This window comes from Anabrus simplex, chromosome 4, assembly GCF_040414725.1.
Source record: "Anabrus simplex isolate iqAnaSimp1 chromosome 4, ASM4041472v1, whole genome shotgun sequence".
Taxonomy (NCBI): Eukaryota; Metazoa; Arthropoda; class Insecta; order Orthoptera; family Tettigoniidae; genus Anabrus; species Anabrus simplex.
The window spans coordinates 260,082,909-260,109,088 of NC_090268.1; the positions used below are offsets into that span (position 1 = coordinate 260,082,909).

At 38.5% G+C, this 26,180-nt stretch overlaps 1 protein-coding gene across 2 annotated transcripts in view; it reads right to left on the reverse strand.

The window, feature by feature from the left end:
- The window catches only part of Ctu2 (Cytosolic thiouridylase subunit 2), a 127,351-nt gene that overhangs the window by 17,076 nt on the left and 84,095 nt on the right, over nt 1-26,180 (reverse strand). For both annotated transcript variants that reach the window (XM_067145516.2, XM_067145513.2), the window contains exons 7-8: nt 23,718-23,876; nt 4,030-4,287 (exon numbers count right to left, since the gene is read on the reverse strand). In XM_067145516.2, coding sequence (XP_067001617.2) covers nt 4,030-4,287; nt 23,718-23,876 — 417 coding nt within the window. The remainder of the gene's footprint in view (nt 1-4,029; nt 4,288-23,717; nt 23,877-26,180) is intronic.

The following is a 26,180-nucleotide window of genomic DNA, read 5'->3' on the forward strand; positions in this document are numbered from 1 at the left end:
CATATTTTTATAATTTCCAACCAGACATCTGGTAGAATTTTGAGGTATTCATATGACTGATGATGACCCACAGAGGGGGCGAAACATGTCTCAACTATTAACGATGTTTAACTAATACGTTAACATCTTGTACTGTATTGAATAGGTTGAAGTTAGAATAAATTTTCTTATGTTATATTAACTCCTGCCCTCTCGTGTGCACCGCAAGATTTAGCGAAGGCCACACCAAATGGTCAAGATCTTGCCAAATTCTGATCCGATATTATATGATATAAGACAATTGTTACTTTGAATGTACCTCTAGTGTGTTTTTACCAGTTATCTAATTATTGTTTTCTCATTCTTAACTAATAATTTATATGATGTATTGCTTCTGATATGAATAAATAAAATAAAAATTTATGAATTGATCAATATTATTACGAAGTCTAAAAGCATTCATGTGAAAACTTGAGTCCACTCTTATAAAAATTGTCAAAATGTTATAACTTATATTAATGTAGTACTCTTCAGATGGTTCTCTCCTCAATGGTCTGAGGAGTTCTTCTTTGATATATTATTTCAACAGTTCATAATAATAATAATAATAATAATAATAATAATAATAATAATAATAATAATAATAATAATATTAATAATAATAATAATAATAATAATAATAATAATAATAATAATAATAATAATAACAATAATAACAATAATAATAATAATAATAATAGTACTGGCTGGTACACCTCTACGCCCACATTTGAATTTTCCGTCTTCAAGTACCCCATTTGAATTTTCCGCCTTAAAATACTCCTCTACAGGAGAAACACTGAGCTTAAAACTGGACCTACTTAAACTTTTGCTCTGAAGATGTCACTGTGTGAATTTTGACTTGTTTTTGTTTTCTATTTATCAAGAAATTTGGACATTCTCTCATAGATGTCTCTACTAAAAAAACTATGATCATGCACCCTGGTGCAAAGTGAGGGAACTTTCGTGAAGATATTTTGTACTCATAAGTTTTCTTATTACTAAATTTCGTTCTTTCATTTGTGGGTTGGCAATATTAATCTTTTCTTTCCGCCAGTTTTGAAGTTAGCCAATCAATTATTTCTGTAATTAATTTTCAGCCAATCCCGTATGTCTTCTTCGATTTTTTGTGTGACTGTGTACTGTAGCCAATAAAAGCCTGTGGGTGTGTCTTAATTATTCATGAAAGGTCTCAAATCTTCTCCGAGGGTATAAAAACTGCTGATTTTCTTGTCTCTCGGCCACTTCATCAACATCTAACTTAGTGTATGGACGTGTAGCAAGAGGCGGGAAGCGCCTTTTCCATCTGGCAGCAGTTCTTCAGTAAGGTAATGGCCGCTTAACATCTTTATTTCTTGGTAGCTCAGCAGTTTCATTTTGACTTGAGGTGACTACGTTTTGGTAACTGATTTTCTACTCTTTTTTAATGTGTTAAATTTATTCATTATACGAGTCACCTCCATAGTTTGGGAATAGCCCCTGTTTCATCAGCCTAGTGCCTCTTAGGTTTTAAGAAGTTTCATGTAGGAGTGCAAATTCACGCCTCCATTCAGTTTTGCATTTTGGGCCATTTACTTAACCTGTTCTTTTTCTACTAAGACTCAGTAGGTTGGGTACAAGATACCCCTGTTTCATTTTGTGTAAGTTGTGCCTTGATGGCAATTTAGTGTAAAGCCTGGTATTGCCTTTAATAGGCTTGGAAAACTGAGAGCGGGTCAGCTCTCTTAAGTATTGGATATATGCCTCTAGGAGGCTTGACATTGCTAGGTGGGAGCAAGTGTTCCATGTTAGTAGGGGATTTCTGCCCTTTGGTAAATATGTGTTTGTGAGCTGTGAGCTCAGAAATTGTATAACTTGGGGCTTGAAGCCCAGATTGTTAAATTGTCTCTAAATCTTGGCTTTTCCTGGGCTTGTACCTAAGTGTCGGTTATTTGTTAAATTTTGAAATTCTATGTGAAAATTGTTAAGTTTTGCTATTTTCGAAAATATAACCTTTAATAAAATTTAAATTCATATCTCGGCTTTGTAGTTAGACCCATTCACCCCGGCACCTTCTTTCACCTCTGCTGTTCCACAGAAACCTCGGAACAATTAAAGGTATCATTTGACTGAATTCGATTATGACCTTTCAAGAATGAAACATGTAATTCTATTTTTAATTAAATTGTTTCTTTCGTAGGTATAGTCTGTTATTAAATGTTCTCTTTTTTCAGGTATTTTCCGAATTGTATTTAATCTTAAACTAGTTTCAGCAGTCGAATTCCTTGGCTGAAGGGTCAGCATTGAGGCCTTCAGTTCAGAGGGTCTGGGTTCGATTCACAGCCATGTCAGTATTTTAATCGCATCTCATTCATTCTTCTGGTTTGGAGTGTTTGTGTTTGTTCCAACAATGTCCTCTTCATATTCACACAACACATCACACTACCAACCACCACAGAAACATGCAATACCGGTAGTGATTATATCTCTCCACATAGAGTTGGCATCAGGTAGGGCATCCAGCCATGAAAGAGGGCCAAATCAACTTATGCGCCACAATTCGCACCCGTACCCCTACAGATGTGGGAAAAGTGGTAGAAGTAGGAGAAGGAAAAGAAGAAAGACACGGTGTATCAAACTATTATAGGTAGTACGCTTATGGTTAGGGGGGTGTACGGAGTCTTGTTTAATGGTAATAACGGTGTGTGTTGGTTTTCTATAAATTTTGTATTTAAAAGAAAACGGAAGTCTAGTAATGGTTAAATCTAAAAAATTAAAAATTAAGGGCCTTATTAACTTCGGATTCTATTGTAAACTTGATGTCTGGATCGATATTATGAAGGTGTGCTAGGCTTGTCGATCGACCCATCTTCGCTACTGATTGACTTGTGGTCACTTTATTTATTTTACCTGAACAAGGGTGCCTAAATACACCAACCCTTTTTTATTCACAGTCAGCTCTAAAGCCAGTAGACGTCATCAGGGATTTTAGGATTTTTGAGAATCTTACCTTTGTGGCATGAGGAGACAGGCTGAGGTGTGATTACCAGCCACCCCAAGAATGGTAAACACTTTGTTTTGCGTATCATGAAAAAGACATTAAGGGATTTTCTAAAATATTAAAGGGAGTACGTATTTTTGTCGACTTGAGAAATACGTCTTAACCTCTTCCATTTATCTTCATACATGTAACTTTTAAATACAATTTCAAGCTCGTTATTTTCTATGAATTTCACTGCAATTTTGCACTTATTGCAAAATAAGTAGATTTTGCTTCAAACTGTCCTCATCACTTTAATTCATGAAAAGTAAAATCACTATTTTCTTAACCAGAATCATATGATTCGTTAAGATATCTCAAAATCAGTTCAAAATATTTTCTGTCGCTTTTATTGTTAATGCAAAAAAACCATGCCTCTAATTTTAATATATGACATATACAAAGATATCAAGAACGCTGATAAGAAAAAGCTGTTAAATGAAGTTGGTGACATGAGAATGCGTGGCCCTCTGGAGAGGCCTGGTAGTAGGTCTTTCTGTCTGATGCCCATAGGTGACCCATGCATCTGGGTGTGATGATGATGATTATGATGATGATGATGATGATGTTGTAAGGAGAGGATGAAACCCAGTAGCAGCATATAGCCAACTCCTGTCAAATAACATGATTTAACATCTCTATCCACTAAACAAATCATCATCAACAGCGTCTAATTCCCTCACTCCGTATGAACATGGCAGAGGGGTTTGGAACTGAACCCAGTCTTTTGGCAAGCAATCCAGAAATTAGAAATTGTGTACCACCATGTCTCCTAGTTTGCCAGTCGACATTCTGATGGTGCATTTCCACCAACGGGACTCAAACTATCTATCCACGGTGTCAGACTATGAAGGCTTGATGCCTTAGTGATCGTGACCACCAGGTGGTCAGTGAAGTTGGTAAAGAAATGGTTAAAACTTCAGAAATTGGGAAAAACTGCTACCAAAGTGGCTAAAGAAGAAAAAGATAGGTAGTAGTGGAATTACACTCACCATATCTCGAAGGATTAATCTACACCCATAGCACAGCCATGGTTCAACTTCTCCACGAGTCAGTTTCTTGAGTCTACTCCTCTGACACCCACACTCAGAAATATTTCTACAGTCACTTGCATCCACTTCACAATTCAAATTAGGACGAGCTTCAACAGAATGGTTGGGAAAACCTGAAGGTCCAAGCCTCGATACCAACCTGGAAAATTCGGTAGCTTGAAGGGCAGATGATGCCACACTCAGAGTGTCTAATGGTGCCTGCAAAAAAGTAACATTTCTTTATAACTCAAAAGAAAAATTATTTTTAAAAAATAAGAAAGAAAATTTACTTGATAGCTTGAAGGACATGTAATGCCACACTTGAGGTGTCAAATGATGCTTGTAGAATAGTAACATTTCTTCATAATTAACAGGAAAAATGAATATGAAAGTATAAACAGTCAGAAAGACAACTGATGGTCCAGCTAGTAACTCAAATTATAATAATGTAGATGAGTTTAGAACAAAATCATAAATAGAACCACATTACATGAACTGAGCTTCTCAGCTGGGCAATATACCAAGCAAGTGGCTGTGCAGTTTGGTCATGTAGCTGTCAGCTTCTATTTTGAAAATAGCAGGTTCGAACCACACTGTCGGCAACCCTGCACATTTTGATTTTGGCTATTCCCTATGGGAATCAACATCTATATCATCTGATGGCCAAGCAGGCATCAATTTTTGGTAGCGAGACAAGGTCTCCCATAGTGCATTGGCACTGCCGGTGGCTTCAAATAGCCTATGCAGTGGCCTCCACGGTATGCATTAGCCATGCGTCTTGGTAGGTGTGTTAGGTACCAACTGACGAGCCCAACCTAGCACACGAGGGCGAAACACTGGCAACCAGGAATGAGTTATCTGGAAAATTTATAATGTCCAATAACGGACCATTTATATTGGTAGTACTTCATTTCAAGTGCAAACCCACTTAGAAACAGTCGTAGTTGTTTCTTCCTAACATACTGTCGGGGGAGCCTGCTAACCCCTAGAGGGCGCATCCCCGGGTGGCGGATAGGGGGACCCTACAATTCAGTAGGGCTGGTTGAAATACAACCCGCAGACCAACAGGCAGGCCGGTTCTGGGGGTTTTAAAATACTGGGACACCCTCTCTCCAGGTGTCACAAATATGGAGGGCCCAAGCCCAGGGTATGGGTGAAGACCCCAGCGGCATCAGTGGCGGAAGAGGGAAACTTGTAGCGTCTGTACTCCAGAGGAGCGGCTACAGAAGGCATCTGCACTCCAGTAGAGTGGCCTAAAATAACACCTGGCAGTAGGTATAAAATGCCTTTGGGAGTGACGACCCCATAGTAATAATAGCCTATATATCAGGGCTGGCCACCACGAGGCTCGCGAGCCGCATGCAGCTCTTGAGTCAGTCTCGTGCGGCTCTTGACACCAACTTTATTATATTAAATTATATAATTAATGGAATCTAACGACATCTCGCGTCCGGCGACAGTCAGTAGCAGCGATGTGTGGCTTAACGTTATTAGCGCTGTACGTCATTGGTTAGAGATGGGAGGTGAAAATTGTTCCGGGGCCTTCCATTAGATAGTGCTTTGAGCGGGAGAGTGTGTCAGTGAGTCAGTGTTGTGAGGTGAAGCCAGTACCGTTCACGTATAGACAGTAGCGAGTGCCGATACTTTTCTATGTGCAGTTGTGTGCTGTTTCAGTACAGTTGTGGCCTGGTGTCCGATCAGTTGCGATGCTGTCTAAGAAGCGTAAATATCAAGAGGAGAACCGAGCTTTTAATACCGACTGGGAGGAAGAATTCGTTTTTGTAGAAAGAAACGGTAAGCCAATGTGTCTTTGGTGTCAAATAACTTAATCACAGTTCAAGGCCAGTAATCTAAAACGTCATCGTGACACTAACCACAGCGGTTTCAACAAAGATTTTCCTGTTGGCTCTCAGTTAAGGAAAACCAAATTAAAAACACTAAAGGAAAAATTTCATGGTCAGAGTAGGGTTATGCCAATTTTTACCAAGGAAGCTTTAAATATTGCAAAAGCAAAAAAGCCTTATACAGAGGGGGAGTTTAAGAAGAACATGGCACAAGCTATTTCTGTTTTAGAACCCGATAATAAGAAACTGCAGAAACTGATCAACGAAATGCCCGCTGCTAGACACACAATAGAGAGGCGAGTTTCTGTTATTAATGCGGATATTTTAACTAATTTACAAAAAATCTACGTGAGTGCTCAGCAATAAGTCTGGCTCTGGACGAGTCTACTGACATCAAAGATAAACCCCAACTAGCCATATTTGTGAGGTATGTGTCAAAGGACTTTCAGGTGGTGGAAGAACTTTTAGACCTGGTAAATTTGAGGGATATTACTCGTGAATGTGACATTCAAGAAGCCCTGGATGGTGTTTTACAGAAAAATTCAGTGCCTATCGGTAATATTGTAAGCATTGCTACAGATGGTGCACCATCTATGACTTGCACGAAACAAGGGATTATTGGGCGTTTAAATGCTGACACATCATTTCCTGATTTCCTACCTGTACATTGTATTATTCACAGAGAACATTCAGCAGCAAATTATTTTCAGTACCCGCATATTATGCAGGTAGTTCTAAAGTTGTGAACTGTATTCGCTCATGTGCCAAAACACACTGACAGTTCAAATCTTTTATAGAAGATATGAACAATGATGAGTTTCCTGATGATGTATCTTGGTACTGCTTGGTAAGTTGGCTATCAGTAAGCAATGTTCTTGTCATAGTTTTTGAATAACTTGATCCAACCAAACCGTTTATGGAAGAAAAAGGAAAACCATACCCTGAACTTAATGACCCCCAGTTTTTGCTAGATTTGGCTATTTTGACAGATGTGGTCCAGCATTTAAGAACGCTAAACATATCTTTGCAAGGAAGACAAAAACTTACTTCTGATTTGGCCTAGACTGCATTTAGCTTTCACAGCAAGTTAAAACTTTTTGGGAAAAACCTTCAGACTAAAATATTTCCTCACTTCAAATGTTTGAAGAAAATTACTGAAAGCCTTCCAGACGTTCAGGTGGAAACTGATGATTACATGAGTAAAATGTCTGGCCTTGCTGAAGAAATCAATGGCAGCTTTAATGATTTGAGATCACTTAAACCTTCATTTTCATTCCTGGAAAATCATATTTCTGTTGATGTTGTGGGCGATGATTTTCCTGTTTCATCACCAATAACAAAGGATACAGCAGCTGTAGATTTGACGCTACTAGAACTGCAAGAGGACGAAGGACTAAAAGGTCTCAAGCGAAATGGCGTTTCTACCATAGAATTTTGGAAGAATGTTCCAGAAACATACCCACAAACAAACGAGTGTGCCAAGAGACTTATCTCAATCATTGGGACTCATTATGTGTGTGAATCACTGTACTCAACACTTAAATTCATTAAATCTAAATATCGATCTGAACTAACCGATGAACATTGAAGTGAACTTGAGCGAACTGCGCTTACCAATTATCAGCCGGATTTCAAAAACTAACAGCAGAAATGAACACTCGAAAAAGCACTACCCAAAATTTCATTCCTTGATGTGTACCTGAACAATAATATTCTGTGCAGTGTAGACAATAAATGTTCCTTCGTTTGTTATAAAATGAAAAACGCGTCTTCATTTTATAAACCAATTTCTAAACATACTCCCAATTTTGTCTCCTAAATTTGCGGCTCCCAGAACTAAGGTTAGTGGCCACCCCTGCTATATATGGTATGGTACTAGGAAATCAACCTCGGAAAAGGCTAGACGCCCCCTGCTTAAAGCGATGTGCAGTTCTCAGGACACTGGGGGAACTGTGAGAAATGGACGACCAGTAAACAACATTAAGATAGCAATAGTAAATCCTATGACCCTGCCAGGAAAGGCGAAGGAAGTAGTAGATTTCATGGAGAAGGAGAAGGTGGAAATGATGGGGCTGAGTGAAGTGAAATGGAAAGGTAACAGAAGGAAGAAATTCAGGAAAGGATACACATTATAATGGAGTGGTGGCCAAGAGGCAATAAATGGCGTGAGACTAATCATTTCGAAGCAATTGGCGGGGTCTGTTGAAGTGGTAGAATGTGTGAGTGACAGAATAATGAAGATTAGACTAAAGATGAAGAATGAAGTGATGGACATCATACAAGTGTATGCACCACAGACAGGAAACAGGGAAGAAGATACTGAAGGATTCTTGGAGAAATTAGAAAGAGAAATTTCAGGTGTGGAAGTGGTTATTATGGGAGATCTGAATGCACAAGGCAGAAATGAGAGACAAGGAAAGGAAGAAGTCATTGGACCATATGGATATAGGAAAACGAATCGAGAAGGAGAAGAACTAGTGGACTTCTGTGAAAGGAATGGACTTAGAGCGGGGAATACATGGTTTCGAAAGAAAAACAACAGGAAAATTACGAGATATAGGTGGGGTGCCAGAAGAACAAAATCAGTAATTGACTACTTTTGGTGGAAAGGACAAATCGCAGGAAGTTGATGGATGTGACAGCTTTACCAGGAGAAGCATTTGATGGGGACCATAGAGTTGTGGTGGCAAAATTACAATTGGGAAAAATGGAAAAACTAAAACAGATAAGAGAAAGCAAAATAAAGGTATGGAAATTGAAAGACAAAAATGTATAGGAAGAGTTTCAGGAGAAATTAAAGCAACAAATCCCAGTTATTGAAGTGGAAAATGTAGAAGAAGACTAGGCCAATTTTAAAAAGGCATTTGTTAGTGCAGCAGAGAGTGCTTGTGGCAGGACATCTACAAGAGTGAAAGAAAAGGAGACACCATGATGGAATGAGGAAGTGAGGAAAGTGGTGAAAGAAAAGAAGACAGCCTGGCAAGAATGGATCTGAGATCAAACAGAAGAAAGGAAGTATCTCAACAGTAAACTGAGATGTAAGATGGTGGTAGGAGAAGAAAAGAAGAAGAGCTGGGAAGAATTTACATAAAAAATGGAAGCGGGTGTAAGTGGCAGAAAAAGGATGCTGTATGGACTTATAAGAAGTCTGTCTGTTAGGTCATCAGCCCAGAGGCTGGTTGGATCCTCAAATAGCACCACCAAAGGTTATGCGGTTATAAGGAAACCCCAAAAACCAATGGCAGCACCAAAATGAGGCGTACTAGGCAAGATGAGGAGTGAGGTAGTTTGCCATTGCTTTCCTCACTGGATTAGAAAGTACTATTGCAGCACGACTGACCCTATGAGCAACACCTTTCATAACACTCAGATGCACTAGTCGTGCTCCGAACGTCATTACTTAGCACTACCCATACTCCAGCAACTTCCATATTGTCACAGCCATGGATGTTGACTGGGACTTCGGTGGAAGCTACACTTTACTCTGGCCTGTGCCAAGAGATGGATGCAAAAGTACTGCATCCATCAAGAAATGACAGCAGGCAGTTATAAGAAGTAAGAGGACAGAAAGAGTTACCACAAAGCTAGTTAAAAAGGTAGATGGGGAACTGTTAACACACCCAGAAGAGATAAGGAGAAGATGGAAGGAGTATTTTGATAAGCTATTGAATGTGAATAACTGTACAGGGGATATAGAAGCAATACAGTGTGAGGACTCAATAACAAAGGATGATATAGCAATGCGAGAGGTGGAGTTAGCGGTACCAAAGTTGAAGATGGTAAAAGCAACAGGGATGGATGAAATCAGTGTGGAAATGATAACACAAATGTGTACCAGAAGACTGAAAAAAAGGGATAATAATACCAGTGTTTAAGAAAGGGGACAAGAAAGTTTGTGTTAACTATAGAGGAATCACATTTATATCGCAAGTAGTTAAAATGCTGGAAAGGATATTAGAAAGAAGAATGAGAAGAAAGACTGAAGGAGAATTACAAGAAGAACAATATGGCTTTAGGGGTGGAAGATCTACAGTGGACCCAATCTTTAGCATACTGGGCAAGTTGGCTGTGTGGTTAGAGGCGCGCAGCTGTGAACTTGCATCTGGGCGACAGCGGGTTCGAATCCCACTGTCGGCAGCCCTGAAGGTGGTTTTCCATGGTTTCCCATTTTCACACCAGGCAAATGCTGGGGCTTACTTTGATTAAGGCCACAGCTGCTTACTTCGAACTCCTAGCCCTTTCCTATCCCATCGTCACCATAAGACCTATCTGTGTCGGTGCGACGTAAAGCCACTAGCAAAATCTTTATCATGAGACAGCTGATGGAAAAGAACTAGGAATATGGAAAGGATCTGGTCATGACTTTCATAGATATAGAAAAGGCATATGATGGTGTACTCAGAGAGAAGGTTAACCATGGTTAAAAAGAGACTTATAGAAGAGAAATGTCAGAAATGGTGCAAGCAATGTACAACAACTGTGTTAGCAGACTACTGACCCCAATTGGAAAGACAGAATGGTTTAGGAATAAGACTGGACTAAGACAGAGGAGTGTGCTGTCACCTCTTTTGTTTATTATGGTCATGGATGAAATTGTAAAGGAAACAAAGAAAGTCTATGGAGATAAAGAGATGAAGATACTGCTATTTGCAGATTATGTGATCTGGGGAAAGAACAGCAAAGAGGTGCAACAACAACAATAAGATGTACTGAACGAAAAAATTGAGAAGTATGGCATGAAAATCAGTACAGAGAAAAGTAAAACTATAGTGATGTCGAGAAGCGAAAGGCAAGGAAGGGGCACTGTGAAAATTGGAAGTCAGTCTGGAAATTATGGACAGCTTTAAATACCTAGGAAGAGAATTAATGCAAAATGCTAGGGTGGACATGGAGATTAGCAGTAAGGTACAGCAGAGTAATGCATTCTACCAAAGTGTAAGAAGTTTGGAGCAAAGTAGTTTCAAGGAAAAGTAAAGAGATAATGTACAAAATGTACTATGACTTATGCAGTTGAGACTCGGACTTGACTTGGCTTGCAGGCAAGATAGAAGAATTCAAGCCAGTGAGATGAAATTCCTAAGAAGTATGATAGGAAAGACAAGGAAAAAGAAGAGTGAGAAATGAAGATGTTAGGAAGAAAGTTGGGAAAGGAAAGCTAAATGAGAGAGTTGAAAAGAATATACCAAGTTGGTCTAGACATGTAAAGAGGATGGAGGAGAATAGAATTCCAAGACAGATGCTGGAGGCAAATTGCGAGGGCAAGAGAGCAAGAGGAAAATCTAGAACAAAATGGATCGGATCAGTGAAGAGCAGCATAAGAAGACAAAATTTAAATTGGGACAAGATCGTCGAAGAGAAATGGTGGAACGAAAGAGGAAGATGGAGAAGTACCATAAATACCCCGACCCGGCAGAAGCTGGATAAGGGGAAATGATGATGATGATGATGATGATGTAGCATATATCAATGAATTCTTTCCAAGGAAAGTATATGGTTCTTTCTCATGTTACATATTTTTAAAATGATAATATTGCGTGAAAATTGTCAAAGACGACCATGGACTTACATCAAAACATACCAATTTACAAATGATGATCTAGCCGATTACACAAATACCTTAGGAAGAGACAATGATTATGTTCTGTACTTCAAATATTTGGCATGCAAATAAATATTCAGAACTATGCCTAAAATTGTGAATACCGGGCGAGTTGGCCGTGCGGTTAGGGTCGCGCAGCTGTGAGCTTGCATCCGGGTGATAGTGGGTTTGAACCCCACTGTCAGCAGCCCTGAAGATGGTTTTTCGTGGTTTCCCATTTTCACACTAGACAAATGCTGGGACTGTACCTTAATTAAGGCCACAGCCGCTTCCTTCCCACTCCTAGGCATTTCCTGTCCCATCATTGCCATAAGAACTATCTGTGTCAGTGCGATGTAAAGCAAGTAGCAGGAAAAAAATTTGAATTTTCATTACTTGAATTCTCAGTTTTGCATTTCATTATTTGTGTAATTTTTTTATAATAAAGATTTTTAGAGGAAAAGATAAATTAATACAAGGTCTCTTCTTTAATACATAACAGATAACATTCACCGAAAATATGCATAAGCAAAATGTGACACCTCTGATTAACTTTTCAGGAATTCACTTGGCTCTAATAGGGTTAACAATAATATCAGAACAGGTAAACACTAACTGCAAAATTGAACTATTTTAGTGTTATTTTCACAAATAAGACATAACAGAGTATTCTGAACTTCTACTATTCTACTGCTCAATTATAATCCTGTAACACCGGTGCTTACCACTCTGTTCCTGTGGAGTGCTATACGGGTTTCTGACATCATATGGATAGAGTGCTCACATGCAATTCCATGCTAATCGAGACGCTGCTTATGCATGACACTAAACATTTAAATTCCAATGTAACAGGTGCAATTATGCTGACAATAATTAAGATTCATCACTTAAATAAATAGTTTTACAGTATTTACATTTTAACTTGGAACACCCATTGACACAAATATGTATCATTATTACAAAACTAGCACATTTCTAGGCTATGTTAGCTGGGCAGTATTTAAAACAGCAGGGCATTGCACCCATTTAAAAAAAAAAAAAAAGGTCCAAGGGGGAATAGTGGGTATTTGGCTTTTGTACTGTATATACGAGGGCAGATCAAATATAAACGGGAATTATTTTTTACAATTTATTGCATCAACCAAAAAAATACATATAGAGATCACTTTTCTATATAATGTCTTGCCTTCGATACTGGATTGGTAAGGTTTGATGCCGCCCTGATAGAAAGAAGAGGGAAGTGTGCAGAGCCAGTTGCGTACGAATTCTTCTACACTTGCATTATCATCGAACCGCTGTCCTCGTAGATCTTGTTTGAGTGGTCCAAACAAATTGTAGTTGCAGGGCAATGTATCTGGACTGTACGGAGGGAATTCCAGAGGTGTCTAGTGAATTTCCTCCAGTTTTTTCTGCGTTAAAATGGCAGTATATGGCCTGGCATTGTCATGGAGAAGAATGATGTTTCGGATCGGTTGCTGGTGTCGCTTGTTGCAATACGCAGCTTTTGCTTCCTCCAAAAGGTGACAGCAATAGGCTGCATTAATTGTTCTTTGTTTGTGAAGAAAATCCACCAGCAAAACGCCTGCGAAGTCCCAGAAAACGGTTGCAAGTACCTTTCCAGCAGATGGGCGTGTTCTGCCCTTGACCGGACCTGCTTTGTCTCTTCACCGTCACTCCATGCTTGCTTGCTTTGACTCTGGGATGTAATGATGCACCCAAGTTTCATCACAAGTCACGATACAACACAAGAAATCCTTTCCTTCCTCCTCGTGGTGATGAAGGAGTCTCTGACAAACTTCCTGGCGTAAAGTTTTTTGTTCCTGGTTGAGGAGATGAGGAGATGACAGACAATTTTCTGAAATGGAGTTAATCTTGGATGATGGATTGAACACTTCCACAACTTATTCCTATGGCTAAAATAATTTGCAAAATTTGTATTCGCCGATGTTCACCAATAATGTCACAAATAGCAACAATACTGTCTGCAGTAATGCTTGTCCGTGGTCTCCTTTCATGAGGTTCATTTACCATAGCTTCTCTTCCCAAAACAAATTATTTTAGCCCACTCATGCGCTCGAATCTGCAAAAGTGTTTCTTCCCCAAACTGTGCGCAGAGCTGTCTCAAAATTTCGGAAGGATTGGTGCCCTCTTTTGCAAGAAATTTTAATGCATTGCGCAACAGACGTGTGCACCTCTTGCTCACTGATGACATATTGAAGCAGCCCAGCCCTCCACTGTCATTCGCATGTGCAAACCCCTTCTCCAGACACCCCCACCAGAATTCCGCCAAAGCTCCGCCTCCGAATTATTACTAACAGCAGCGTTACATTCAAATTCCCATTTATATTTGATCTACCTTCATATATACAAATATACGTTGTTCTTGGCAAATGAACATTGACTACTGACTACAGCGGGGGAAGGAAGAAGCTGGCCTTGGTTCAGCCACATGTAAGTGGTTAGGTTCTATATGAAAAACCCTGTATTATGAAAGTTATAGCTTAAAAAATATCATAACGTGGTCTTAATCTACAGACACACCACTATATAGGAAACGCTTTGCATAGTACAAAGAATGCACCCAAAACACATTGGTGCCACGAAGCTGGCTGCATTCATGTATCTGTCAGAGTGTGTTGCTGTGATAAGCATAATTTTTACCAAAATCAAATATAAAATTCCTATTAAATTGTGGTTCAGTGTGATTTTGGATTATTTTCTGATTTCACATTATTTTGTGATTAAAAAAACATATTTTTTAAAAATTAAATAGGTCAATTATGAGCTTAATATTCAAAGAAAAGTTGAAAAAAAAAAAAAAAGGTTGTGTTACCGTGCCTTTTGAATTTCATGGATCTTTAGCAATGAGAGTTACAGTGTTGATAATGAGGACATTGTGTGCAAGTGGAAGGAAAACCGTTTGAAGGTACATATGTTCCAGTATACTCTTCAGGGTTCTCTTAAAATATCTGAGAGAGGTCTGTTCTTTAACTTAATGCTTATCCACAAAGCAACATCTGGGGATGAGAATTTCCATGCAGAGAAACAAGCTAAATTGCATGCTGACTGATCTGTTGTACAGTAACAGCAACAAGTACAAATAGCTGGCCCTGCTAACTACAGTAAAAATAGTCATACTTTCTGCAAAATAGGCAAGAAACCACAGGTCCATAGATAATCAAAGAAAGCTTTAAAAGATCAGCTTTGCAGTATTGATGAAAAAATGAGTGCAAGTGGTTGGGAGATCATTGTGGACAGAAGGGTGGCACATGCTCCCAACACATCAAAATACATACGACTGGAGAGATGTTTCTACATACTGCACCAATCACTGGACTCTGGTAAAATAAGCAATTTCAACCTATATTAACATATGATTGGACAACATATCATCTGCTATATGAACTCTGACTAGAAATACTAAGTAAAAATACAGTACATGTTTTACTGGCAATACCATATTTTCCGATATTTTTTTCCCATATTCTTGTAATGCTTATGTGAAGTTCACTGCCTGAAGTTCTTTACAGCATACCAAAACTTTCAACTGTTTCCTGTAATAACTTTCCTTTTCTTTTCTTGTTTTTTTCTTCTTCTTCTTCTTTTTTTTTTTTTTCCTTTTCAATTGAAGAAAATCATGAGCCTTTGCTCTCTTATACGATATGCAGTGCATTACATCCCAGCTCCATGGCAAGAAGTTTTGGAACTTACAGCCTGCTACTGCTTTGTAAAGCAGAATTTTGAAAGGTGAAGGCCCTGATGATGCTGACAATGATGATGAGGAAGGAAGGGAAATAGAAGACTGTATATCATTCTAAGATTATGTTAATGCTGATGAAAATGCTGTTACTGCTGACTAAAGATAATACAAAATTTCAAGCTGTATTACCATAGGATGCTTGGACAGCATGACATCAGCTAGGTTGCGTGTTGTTGGGTATTCAGCCCGAAGGCTGGTTTGATCCTCCACAGTTCCGCCAACAGCTGTCATAGATAGCCTAGACATCACTGAAGAGCATACTAGGGAAATGAGGAGTGAGGTAGTTTCCCGTTGCTTTCCTCAGCTAGGTAGAAATATGAAATTAATTTCCATGTAATAGTTCGAGACAATCAGTGAAATCTTGTTGAGGAAGATAATGTTGATAGTGATGAAGAACCCATGTACATTCTCATGGATTTTAAGGATAATGTCAATGGCCTAGAGCAGGAGTAATCAATCTGCAGTTCAAATACACCACTCTACCCTATCACAATCCCTCTAGACAAAGATGCTAGAAATAATTAACATTGGATGGTTTTAAAAATTTCTGTGGGATTACAATACAATAGTATGTAAGAAGAGGAAAATAATGTATATTTGAATCAAAAACATTTCTAATAAATGGCTACTACATCTTTAAATAAGAGTACAGTAAATTTGCATTATCAATAAAAAATCTATACTGATAGCAATGATATGAAACAAAACAAGCCTAATTCTTAGTGAGTCTTCTGAATGCCTTTTCCATTCACGAGTTCTTCAAAGTTGGGGTTTGTAAATGATGTTGCCAGAAACTACAAGTTCTTAAGATGTTGATCAGTTACTGTTGATCGATACTCTTTTACCATCATGTTCTCAACAGAAATTTTTATCACATAAGTAGGTTGACCCAAACCAAAACCAGTATGTCTTGTAGCACTTGAAACTTGATAGGGAGGAAGACACTGAATAAAATACAGATAACCATTTCATGTCCTTGGTGCAGAGGGTTTCCTGATGAATTATGCAGTGATATCTGAAAATGTTTTTCTTTAAATAACCTTCCAGTAGAAAACCATAACAGCAGCACATACAAAACACAGTATGTTTTGGTAAGTATGGTTCTAAAATATTAAACTGATATACGATGGAGTGTAAGGTGGATGAAAATCTATGTGGTTCCAGATCAAAGTCAGGACCAGATTTTCAGTATGATGAAGTAACTGAAAAATTCTATGAGAGGATTAGACAGTATATATTTATGTATCATAGATCTAGAGAAGGTGTCCGAGAGAGTACCACATGAAAAGATGTCAGCTGTACTGGGGTACGTTGTTACAATCAATCAAAGGCATTTATGTTGGTAATTTGATTGTAGTGAAAATTGGTGGTAAAATGAGTTCTTGGTTTTAAGTAGTTATATGGGTTAGTTTAATTTACTGAAAGGTTTAAAGAAATGGCAGGGAGGAATTCAGGCAGCAGTTTGGCCTATGATGATGACTTGGTGTTAATGGCAAACTGTGCTGAAAACCATCAGTCTAATATCCTGGAGCTTGAAAAGACATGAGTATGATATGAAAATTAACATGACTAAGAATAAAGTGATGACAATAGGGAAGAAATCTAAGAGGAGTGAATGTCAGGTAGGGAATATGAAACTGGAATAGGTTTATCATTTCAAGTATTTAGGATGTGTACCCTTTTCAGAGGCAGCTCTACCCAGGGAGTGGCACCCCTGCCTATGTGAGTCCCAGAGCACACTGACCCGGTGTGTAACATCTGGTATGGGTTCCCAGCCCAGGGTTACAAGTGAAGACCTCAACGGCATCTATGGCGGAGAAGGTGGACTTCGGTACGGTGGGGATGGCAGAAGAAGCAAACCTGTAGCGTCTGTACTCCAGAGGAGTGGCTACGAAAGGCGCCTGACTCCATGTTAGGGGCGGCCTAATTTTGAACCTGGCAGTAGGTATAAAATGCCTTTGGGTGTGGCGAGCCCATTGTAACAATAGCCTATGTGGATAAAGCAGATATAGTGCATGGGAAAATGTTAGGGCGTCCCCTACCGAAGAAAGTGGAGAGGAACCATATTTGCCCCTACCCGGCTACAGCTGGATAAAGGGAAACAAGGATGATGATAAGGATGTGTATTCTCAGAAGATGGTATGTAGTATACTAAGTAAAATTGAATCAAGGTGCAGCAGAGTTAATACAGTAAGCTCACATTTGTGATTAATGGTATTCTGTATGAAAGAAGTGAGTTTTCAGACAAACCTATTTTTACATTGGTCTCTTGAGCAGGGTCATGAGAGACAAATGAAAGTAGATAGGTTATCTAGAAGAATAATGGACTCTGCCATAGAAGCTAAGAGAAGTGACAATAATTGTTAGATTCTGTTTTTAATGATGACAGGTGTGAAACTACATGAAACTGCAGAGCCAGTGGCAAATAGAAGACCATGAAAGCATTTAGTAAATTCACACAGGCTTGCATATTGAATGCTAAAATGTATAAAGTCCACCAAAAAAAAAAAAAGATGTAATGTATGTTGTATGTACTACTAATATGTGCAAACCACTAGTGGGTTGGCCGCCCCTGATCTTGAGACAGCCATGTGCTTTCTGATGTGTCGTAACGTTCCAGAGGAGATTATGACTTGGTTATCACAATTTGAGAGAACAACATATACTCTGGTTGAGCATTCTGATGTGTAGAGATGTGAATTATAGGCACTAAAAACAGTTAAAATGGTCAGGCATATAGGCTCTTAAATTAGCCAAAATAGGCATTTAAAGAGGCACTAACGTAAAAAATAGGCAACAAAATAGACATGAAAAAATTACTTATAATTTAATAACGCACTCAATTACTATAATAAAACTTCAATGAAGTCACTTCATCTGGTTTTATTTCGCTGACAGCGGCTGCCTTCCCAGAGGTTTGGTCAAAACTTCCCCTGACTTCAACAATCCTAAAGGACTCCACCAGGGGCATGCTACTCTTCTCCAACTTGGTGACTGCTACCAGCAGTTTGTTGAAATATGAAGATGCTCTGGTTTATGCAGAGGCATATTAGCTCCCAAAATTGCAGTGCATAGGTCTGAAGAAAATAGTTGTTGATCGCTGCCCAAAGTGGATTGGTAGAAAGGCTGCGTTGATACAGACTGCTGTACTCAGATGCATCACAGTATTCCTAAGTTGATCTTGGTCGATCTATTCCCTGGACGTGACGTATGACTCGTTTTCTCCTTGACAGAGCGCGCTTCCGGCCATCAGCCGAAGTGCTCTCTTAATTAGTCTTGTGCTCGCCTTCTTTGAAAAAAGTTCGCATGACGGTTGTAGCCATCATGGCGGCCGATGTAATAATGTGCATCTTGAGATACGAGATCTTTAACCTGTGTCGTTGTCCCTATATCTTAAGTTGTGCCAATTTTATTTTTATTATTTTTCTACAGTTTGGCTAATTGGCAATAATGCTTAGTATATATCATGGATTTGTTTCATTAAAAATAAAATTAAAAAAAAGAAAGAAGACTATTAGAGATGTTTCCAGACGTACAAGAACAAAGGAATTACAGTAGAACCTCGATAATTCGAAATCGGTTAATTCAAAATCTTGCCTAATTCGAAGCAGCTCTCGTTCCCGGACACATGAGGTACAGTTTTGCATGTTATTTAAATCGTTTAATTCAAAATACGGATTATTCATAATTTGAAGAATAATGACTGTCTCGTTACCGAAATTCAGACTTTTAATTCGAAACTGCCTCTACATTTTGAAGAAAATAGTATTTTACAGAGTAATTTAAATTCAAAATTTCTCCGCATCATGAAAGAACGTGTCTTCTGGAACGTGCAGGGGTAACTTTGTGCACTTTCACCTACTCTTATACAAGTGCAGAATTTGAATAATGTAAATGCACCTTGTTGGATACATTTCTGAAATAGTGCTTTTCATGGCCTTTGAAGAGTTTAAACTGAGAATCAAGGTGATTTGCATGCATTAATGGGTCTTAGAAGCGCCATGGTGGGAAATCGTACAAGTATAGTCACTGTACTGTTGTAATGTGGACCAAAGAGAATGATGTGGACAGAAGCGAGAGACTTTCTCCACTAGTCATAGGAAAGTTCGATAAGCCGCGATGTTTTAAGGGCATCAGGTACTTTCCATGCAAGCACAAGGCATCTAAAATGCATACAGTACAGTAATTCAATGAATGAAGCACTTGCACAGGGGAGCCACTATATATTTCTCCTTTTTTGAATCACATTTTCTTTCTTTTGATTTCATTGCATGAGGTTATGTTTGTCGGTGAGTTATCCAAGTGCATTATTTGAATACTGTAAATACACCTTGTTGGATACATTTTGGAAATAGTTTTTTTTCCATGGCATTTGAGGGCTTTAAACAGTGAATCAAGGTTAATTACATGCAGTAATGGGTCTTAGAATACATTGTGATGCCGCAAGGGTTGGCATTTTCGAAGTACGTGTTGGCGGTTAATTTGAAGTCACGTAATTCGAAATCCGATTTTTGTGTCCCAACGAATTTGAATTAATGAGGTTTTACTGTAGTAATTTTCATGAAAATATGTCCTCAAGGATTTTCAGTTATAATTTGGCAGTATCGTGTCGAGTTCACCCGGTGAAAAATATAATAAAAAAGATGTGAAACGATACCGAAGTAGTGTAGAGGAGAGATCCGTCCTTTATGTTTAAAAACGAGCCACCAAGCTCGCCCTTGCAGTATTCTTACTTATATAGCTGTCATGATGACTATTTTCTGTTGCCTGCAATAGATCCTGCATCATGTGTGCCCACAAGGCCTCGACCCTCGTTGAAAATTAAAAAACGCGTAATTTGAAATTGCCGTGACATGCACGCATAACCTTATTTTTGTCACAATTTAGCAAGACTCTAGTGGGGATGCTAGAGGCTTGTTAACCTGGGAACTTACGCCCCTCAGACTCTGTCTGCTTCGCCCCCCACCAAGCATAACAGTTACTAACCGGATCTCACCAATCCAGACCAACGGTCTTTTCGCTGACCTGGACTTATAAAGATAGTCTTGGCAAATTTGTAAAACGTGCTGTGGCATCGTCCTAGCCAGGCTACATTGGATCTGCAACCTGTGTTCCGCAAAGGCTGAACAGAAGTGTAATAAAATTCAAGATTTTTTAAAGGGAGTTTTAAAAATTGCATTCAGTAAATCTATATTTTCATGGGAAATGAATCACAGTTCAAAATACCGATTTAATTTTCATCCATTCTGTGACAAGAGACCACCAGCCTTTTCACTCATCATTCAGTAATTTAATGATTATTTACATTTTAGCAATATAAAATTACTGAATGTTTACGACCAACACAGCATTGCAACAAAACAACTTGCCACAATACATAAATTAATAGGCCTATACATTCTACAATGAAATGCGATCATAGGTCTCAATCACAAAAAGGATAAAAGGAACAAACGAACTTACCTCCTTACAGCAAGCTTAACAGATTACCCTTCCATCCGTAGTGAAATTGGGATCCTCTGTAGGACTTCAACGATTTTTCTTTGGGCATTGCTGCACACTTCTTCTTCTTCCACTTCACAATAAATCACAACACGTTCTGAACATAAAGCGTACGCGTACAACAGTTCGCATCGAAAGGGTGGTACAGGGCATATGGGTTGTGCAACATAGTTCGAAGTTGACTGGTTCTCACATATGTCTTAGGAGGTTGGAGGGGTTGAAGGATTCGAGGTCAAATTCTTCCTTGTTTCTCCTGATGGAAATTTCCCTAGAAGAACTATTTCTGGCGATTTCTGAGAATTCCCATTTTTGTTCATAGGGTAAACAGATATTGAGAAAAGAGAAGATAATTCTGTCGAGCACACTAGCTACAATATAATGCATTGGAAGAAAATCGCCTTTTTAAAAATACAGTCATAAGGCATCAAATAGGCAATTACACTCCAAATAGGCAAAAAAACCTGAAATAGGCATTCATAGGCACAATAAAACCAACGAAATATAGCTAAAAAAAACCTAAAACAGATTTATATCTCAAAAGCCTATGTCTCTGAACACAGGAGTAAAATAGGCAAATTCCTGCCTCTACTGATGTGTCAATTCTGGGAGAGATTATGACTCATTATCACTATTTGAAGGAACAATTAATGATATGGCTGTGACTAAAAAAAGTAAGATGATTCTTAAATAATTTAAATAATTTTATTCACAACTATTTTCTTCACATTTACAATTTCTTTTGTTAAGGCCCCTCAAAAATGTAAAGTATATTTCTGATGAATGACCGAGAGAAGACGTAAACAAAAAATGTATTTTTTTCTAATTGCTTTACGTCGCACCGACACAGATAGGTCTTATGGCGACGATGGACAGGAAGGGGCTAGGAATGGGATGAAAGCGGCCTTGGCCTTAATTAAGGTATAGCCCCATCATTTGCCTGGTGTGAAAATGGGAAACCACAGAAAACCATTTTCAGGGCTGCCGACAGTAGGATTCGAACCCACTATCTCCCGGATGCAAGCTCACAGCCGTGCGCTCCTAACCAGACAGACAAAAAAAATCTAGTAGACCTCTGAACTATACATATTTTAATCCATCCAGCAGAAGGCTATGAGAATTGTTATGGGGATACCCGTGGAGCAGAAAGAGGTTAAAGAAGCTGCCGGGGTGAATGGGTCTATCTACAGTATCAAGAAAATTAAAATTGTAAAAGGTTATATTTTTTTTTTAGAACTTCAAACTTAACAATCTTTCACTGAGTGAATACAATAATATATCAGGTACAATGACAAACTAGAAACAAGAAAGATCCAAATTTTAGTGATTTTTACAAATCCTGGGCTTCAAGCCCCTTGCTTCACAATTTCTGAGCTCCCAGCTCAAATTTACAAAGAGCACAAATTTATTCAAGGGCAGAAATCCCCTAATTCATGGAGCACTTGCTCCCTAATACAATTTCTAGCCTTCTAGAGGCACCCTTTACAATTACAAAATTTGAAAAAGAGCTAACAGGCTCTTGGTTCCATACTGCCTACTCAAGGCAACATTACATCAATCACAGGTCTCTCAAACCACCATTTACAAATGGAACTTATTTTTACAGGGGTGTTAAATACCAAACCTACTGGGCCTTCGTGGAATAAGAATAACAGGTTAAATTAATGGCCCGAACACAAAATGAATGGAGGCGTATACTTGCACTCCTAGATATGAACACCAAAAAAACCTAAAGGGCTCTAGGCCGATGAAACAGGGGCTATTCCCAAACTACTGAGGTGACTCGTATAGAAATAACTTTAACACATTACAGGCACAAAACCATTACAAAATGAAGTCACCTCAAACCAAGGTGAAGGAGAGCTTGAGAGGGTACATCACTCTCTATCCCCGATTTACATTTAAAGATTTTATGAAGGTTTTACATTAGCCGGAAGAGAGTTACATTTTAGAAAAGCTTGTTACATAACTAAAGAGTCGGACCTTTCCCTCGGGTTAAACTGCGGAGGTAGCAAGAAAGAATAAAGTTATGTGGCCATTACCTTGTAGATGTTCTTGCTGCCGATGAAAGAGGCCGCCCGCCTCCTGCTTAACACACACTCAGAAAGGTGACGATCAATTGGCCAAGGAACTTGAAAAGCCGCAGTTTATAAACCCTCAGGGAAGATTCGAGATCATTCGAGATCATTCAAGACAAAACCGGCCACACCCTCCCAATTTAATTGGTCAATTCCAAAGTTACACTCAAAATCGAACAAGAAGCCTGTGATAGATTGAAAATTAAATACAGAAATTAGGATTGGCTAGATTCAAAAACTGGCAGAAAGGAAAATGAAATATTGCCAATCCAAAAATAAATGAACATCAATCAGTCAGTTTAGGAAACTTCACAATTAACAAAATCACTCAATATTTTAGTGGCGACATCTTCTGATTAAAGTTCCAAGTTGGTGTAGTTTCAGTTTCACTGTTTTACCAATAGAGGACTTCATTTAGGCACTGATTTTGAATGCACGACGTTGAGGTGCACCTCCCGGTACAAGAACAATAAAATACATACATATAAATATGTTACTAAAGAAGATTTTTTTTTGCTTTATGTCGCACCGACATAGATAGGTCTTATGGCAATGATGGGATAGGAATGGGAAGGAAGCGGCCATGGCCTTAATGTACAGCCCCAGCATTTGCCTGGTGTAAAAATAGGAAACCACGGAAAACCATCTTCAGGGCTGCCGACAGTGGGGTTCGAACCCACTATCTCCCAGATGCAAGCTCACAGCTGCGCAGCGTTAACCGCACAGCCAACTCACCCGGTAAAGAAGAAATAGAGTCACTGAAACTGTCTAAACTGAGTAGTGGAACAACATTTGAAGCAATCATCAAACCAATAAGAAACATCACTGGAGATAAACAATACATAGTTCTAGTCTTGGGTGTCAGCAATATCTTAATTGAATCACCTTACCTGACATAAAACACATGATTCTTCAGGTGTATGAGAAAGATTGTCAGCACTCAACTTCTCTCCAGTACGGAACACGGTTGATATTGTAGAGGGAAACTCATTTTGTAATTCAACAATAAATTTCTCAGTAAGTTTCTGAATACTACAGTATGGATCACTCTGTAAAGAAAATGGAAAATTACGTTAGTTTCCTTTTATTTCATGGATGAACACTTCTAATTCATAACAATCTGACGTTTATGGCATACTAGTATATGACATGACATATTTTATTATGATACACTGTCATGCTTCTCAGCATTCAGTCGAAGAGACTTTGCAAATGATTTTCTTTTTGTGTGTGTGTGTTCCTAATCCAAAATCAAAACAAATTATGAGGCAAAAATGTTAAATATACAGACAATATGCTAATTCTAATATAGATGAGTTGGAGGTGATACCGTTTTGATGAAAATCACATATTACAATTGGGTCATCAGTGGGCTGTAAGAAAATCAATCAATCAATCAATCAATCAATCAATCAATCAATCAATCAATCAAGCAAACAAACAATCAATCAATCACTACTGATCTGCATTTAGGGCAGTCGCCCAGGTGGCAGATTCCCTATCTGTTGTTTTCCTAGCCTTTTCTTAAATGATTGCAAAGAAATTGGAAATTTATTGAACATCTCCCTTGGTAAGTTATTCCAATCCCTAACTCCCCTCCTATAAACAAATATTTGCCCCAATTTGTCCTCTTGAATTCCAACTTTATCTTCATATTGTGATCTTTCCTACTTTTAAAGACACCACTCAAACTTATTCGTCAAATGATGTCCTCCGACACCATCTCTCCACTGACAGCTCGGAACATACCACTTAGTCAAGCAGCTCGTCTCCTTTCTCCCAAGTCTTCCCAGCCCAAACTTTGCAACATTTTTGTAACGCTACTCTTTTGTCGGAAATCGCCCAGAACAAATCAAGCTTCTGGCAAGTTTTTATAGTAATCACGGTAATGAGTCGATATCACATTTGAAAGAAAGCTGCATCAGGTCCTTCTTTTTCAGTACTTATACTTTTCCCCTCTGAGTGTATGCATATTGCATATTCAAGCAGGTAACATGTCTTCTGCATTGACGATACCTAGTACAAACTTCCTTGTATATCTACATCACACCCTCTCTTTTAGAAAAATGACCCAGGACAGTCTTTGTTCACTTTCAACACCTTTATTTCACCTTTATTATTTTTACCTTCTGACCTGTATTTATTTTTTGCCAATTTCTCCTGAAAGGGTTTTCAAATTAAAAACGTCATTAAGCATCATTTTATTTACACTGTAAGGTTTTCCTCATTTTTTAACACATATCTGCCCAAATTATTTTTATGTGGGATATTGCAATATATTTTGTAAGCAGAGTTGTTTTTTTGTAACCTAGATGAAAGGGTTATGATGATTTTACATTTCATTAACATATTTTCGCGGATATTTACCGTGTCAACATACTGTATGTCGACAGTGAGCATGGACGGGTAGGATAAAAGACATGCTCAATAAAGGAACTTTTCTTCGCATTTTAAGCTCATGTGAACATAATAATTAAACACTCAGTAAATATTAGTCATACAAGTGTTGAATAAACACAAAATATTACAAAATATATTATTCAAAACATAAATGAGGAACAGTTTTGTGCCAGTTAAAAATGCACACTGTTTCAAAACAAAAGGACAATATTCGTATGTTTGTAGTACTTGTTATACACACAATACCAAATTTTGAGCAAAATAGCAAAAAATGAAAACTAAGAGAACTTCAAAACAGTTTAGTCCGTGTTTTGAGGTTACACTCCGCTTTTCGTCATCCAGTCTGGTTTAGCATGAGTGAAATGCCTCGAAGCAAAGGACATGGCAGCCAACATTACATTTTTTTGTACTGTTTCCAGGCAGCTTTACCACATACGAGTGCACCGCACTTGCTTTTGTTTCAAGGTAGTGGGAGATACCCCATCGAAACGCACTTCTGGCAACACGCGTGAAGATACATTCGTATTCTGTCTTCCTGCGTTCGGACGTGTAGTGGCACAAGATTGGATATATGCCCTAACGATGTACCGTGTGAAGCCGAGAAGGTCTAAATTTTCCCTTTTGCCCTTTGGGTTCAAACGGTAAAGTTGCCATGCATTGTTCATGGAGACGTTCAGAAGAAGCGCAATTAGACGACAGTACCATTTCTTGTTTTTGATGCTGATCTGGTAACAAGATACATTTTGATCCAACCAATCGATGCCCCCCCATGTGCATATTATATAAAATTATTCATCTTGGCTGAATTATTGTTATGTATTTCTTTTCAGCATTACTCCATCTTCTGGCATGTTCTACAGGCGCTACACCAGACACAGTTAAGGCTATTGTAACATTATCATTGTAGCGTACGAGGGTGATACCTGAGTTACGTTCTGTTAGCTGGTGGTAAC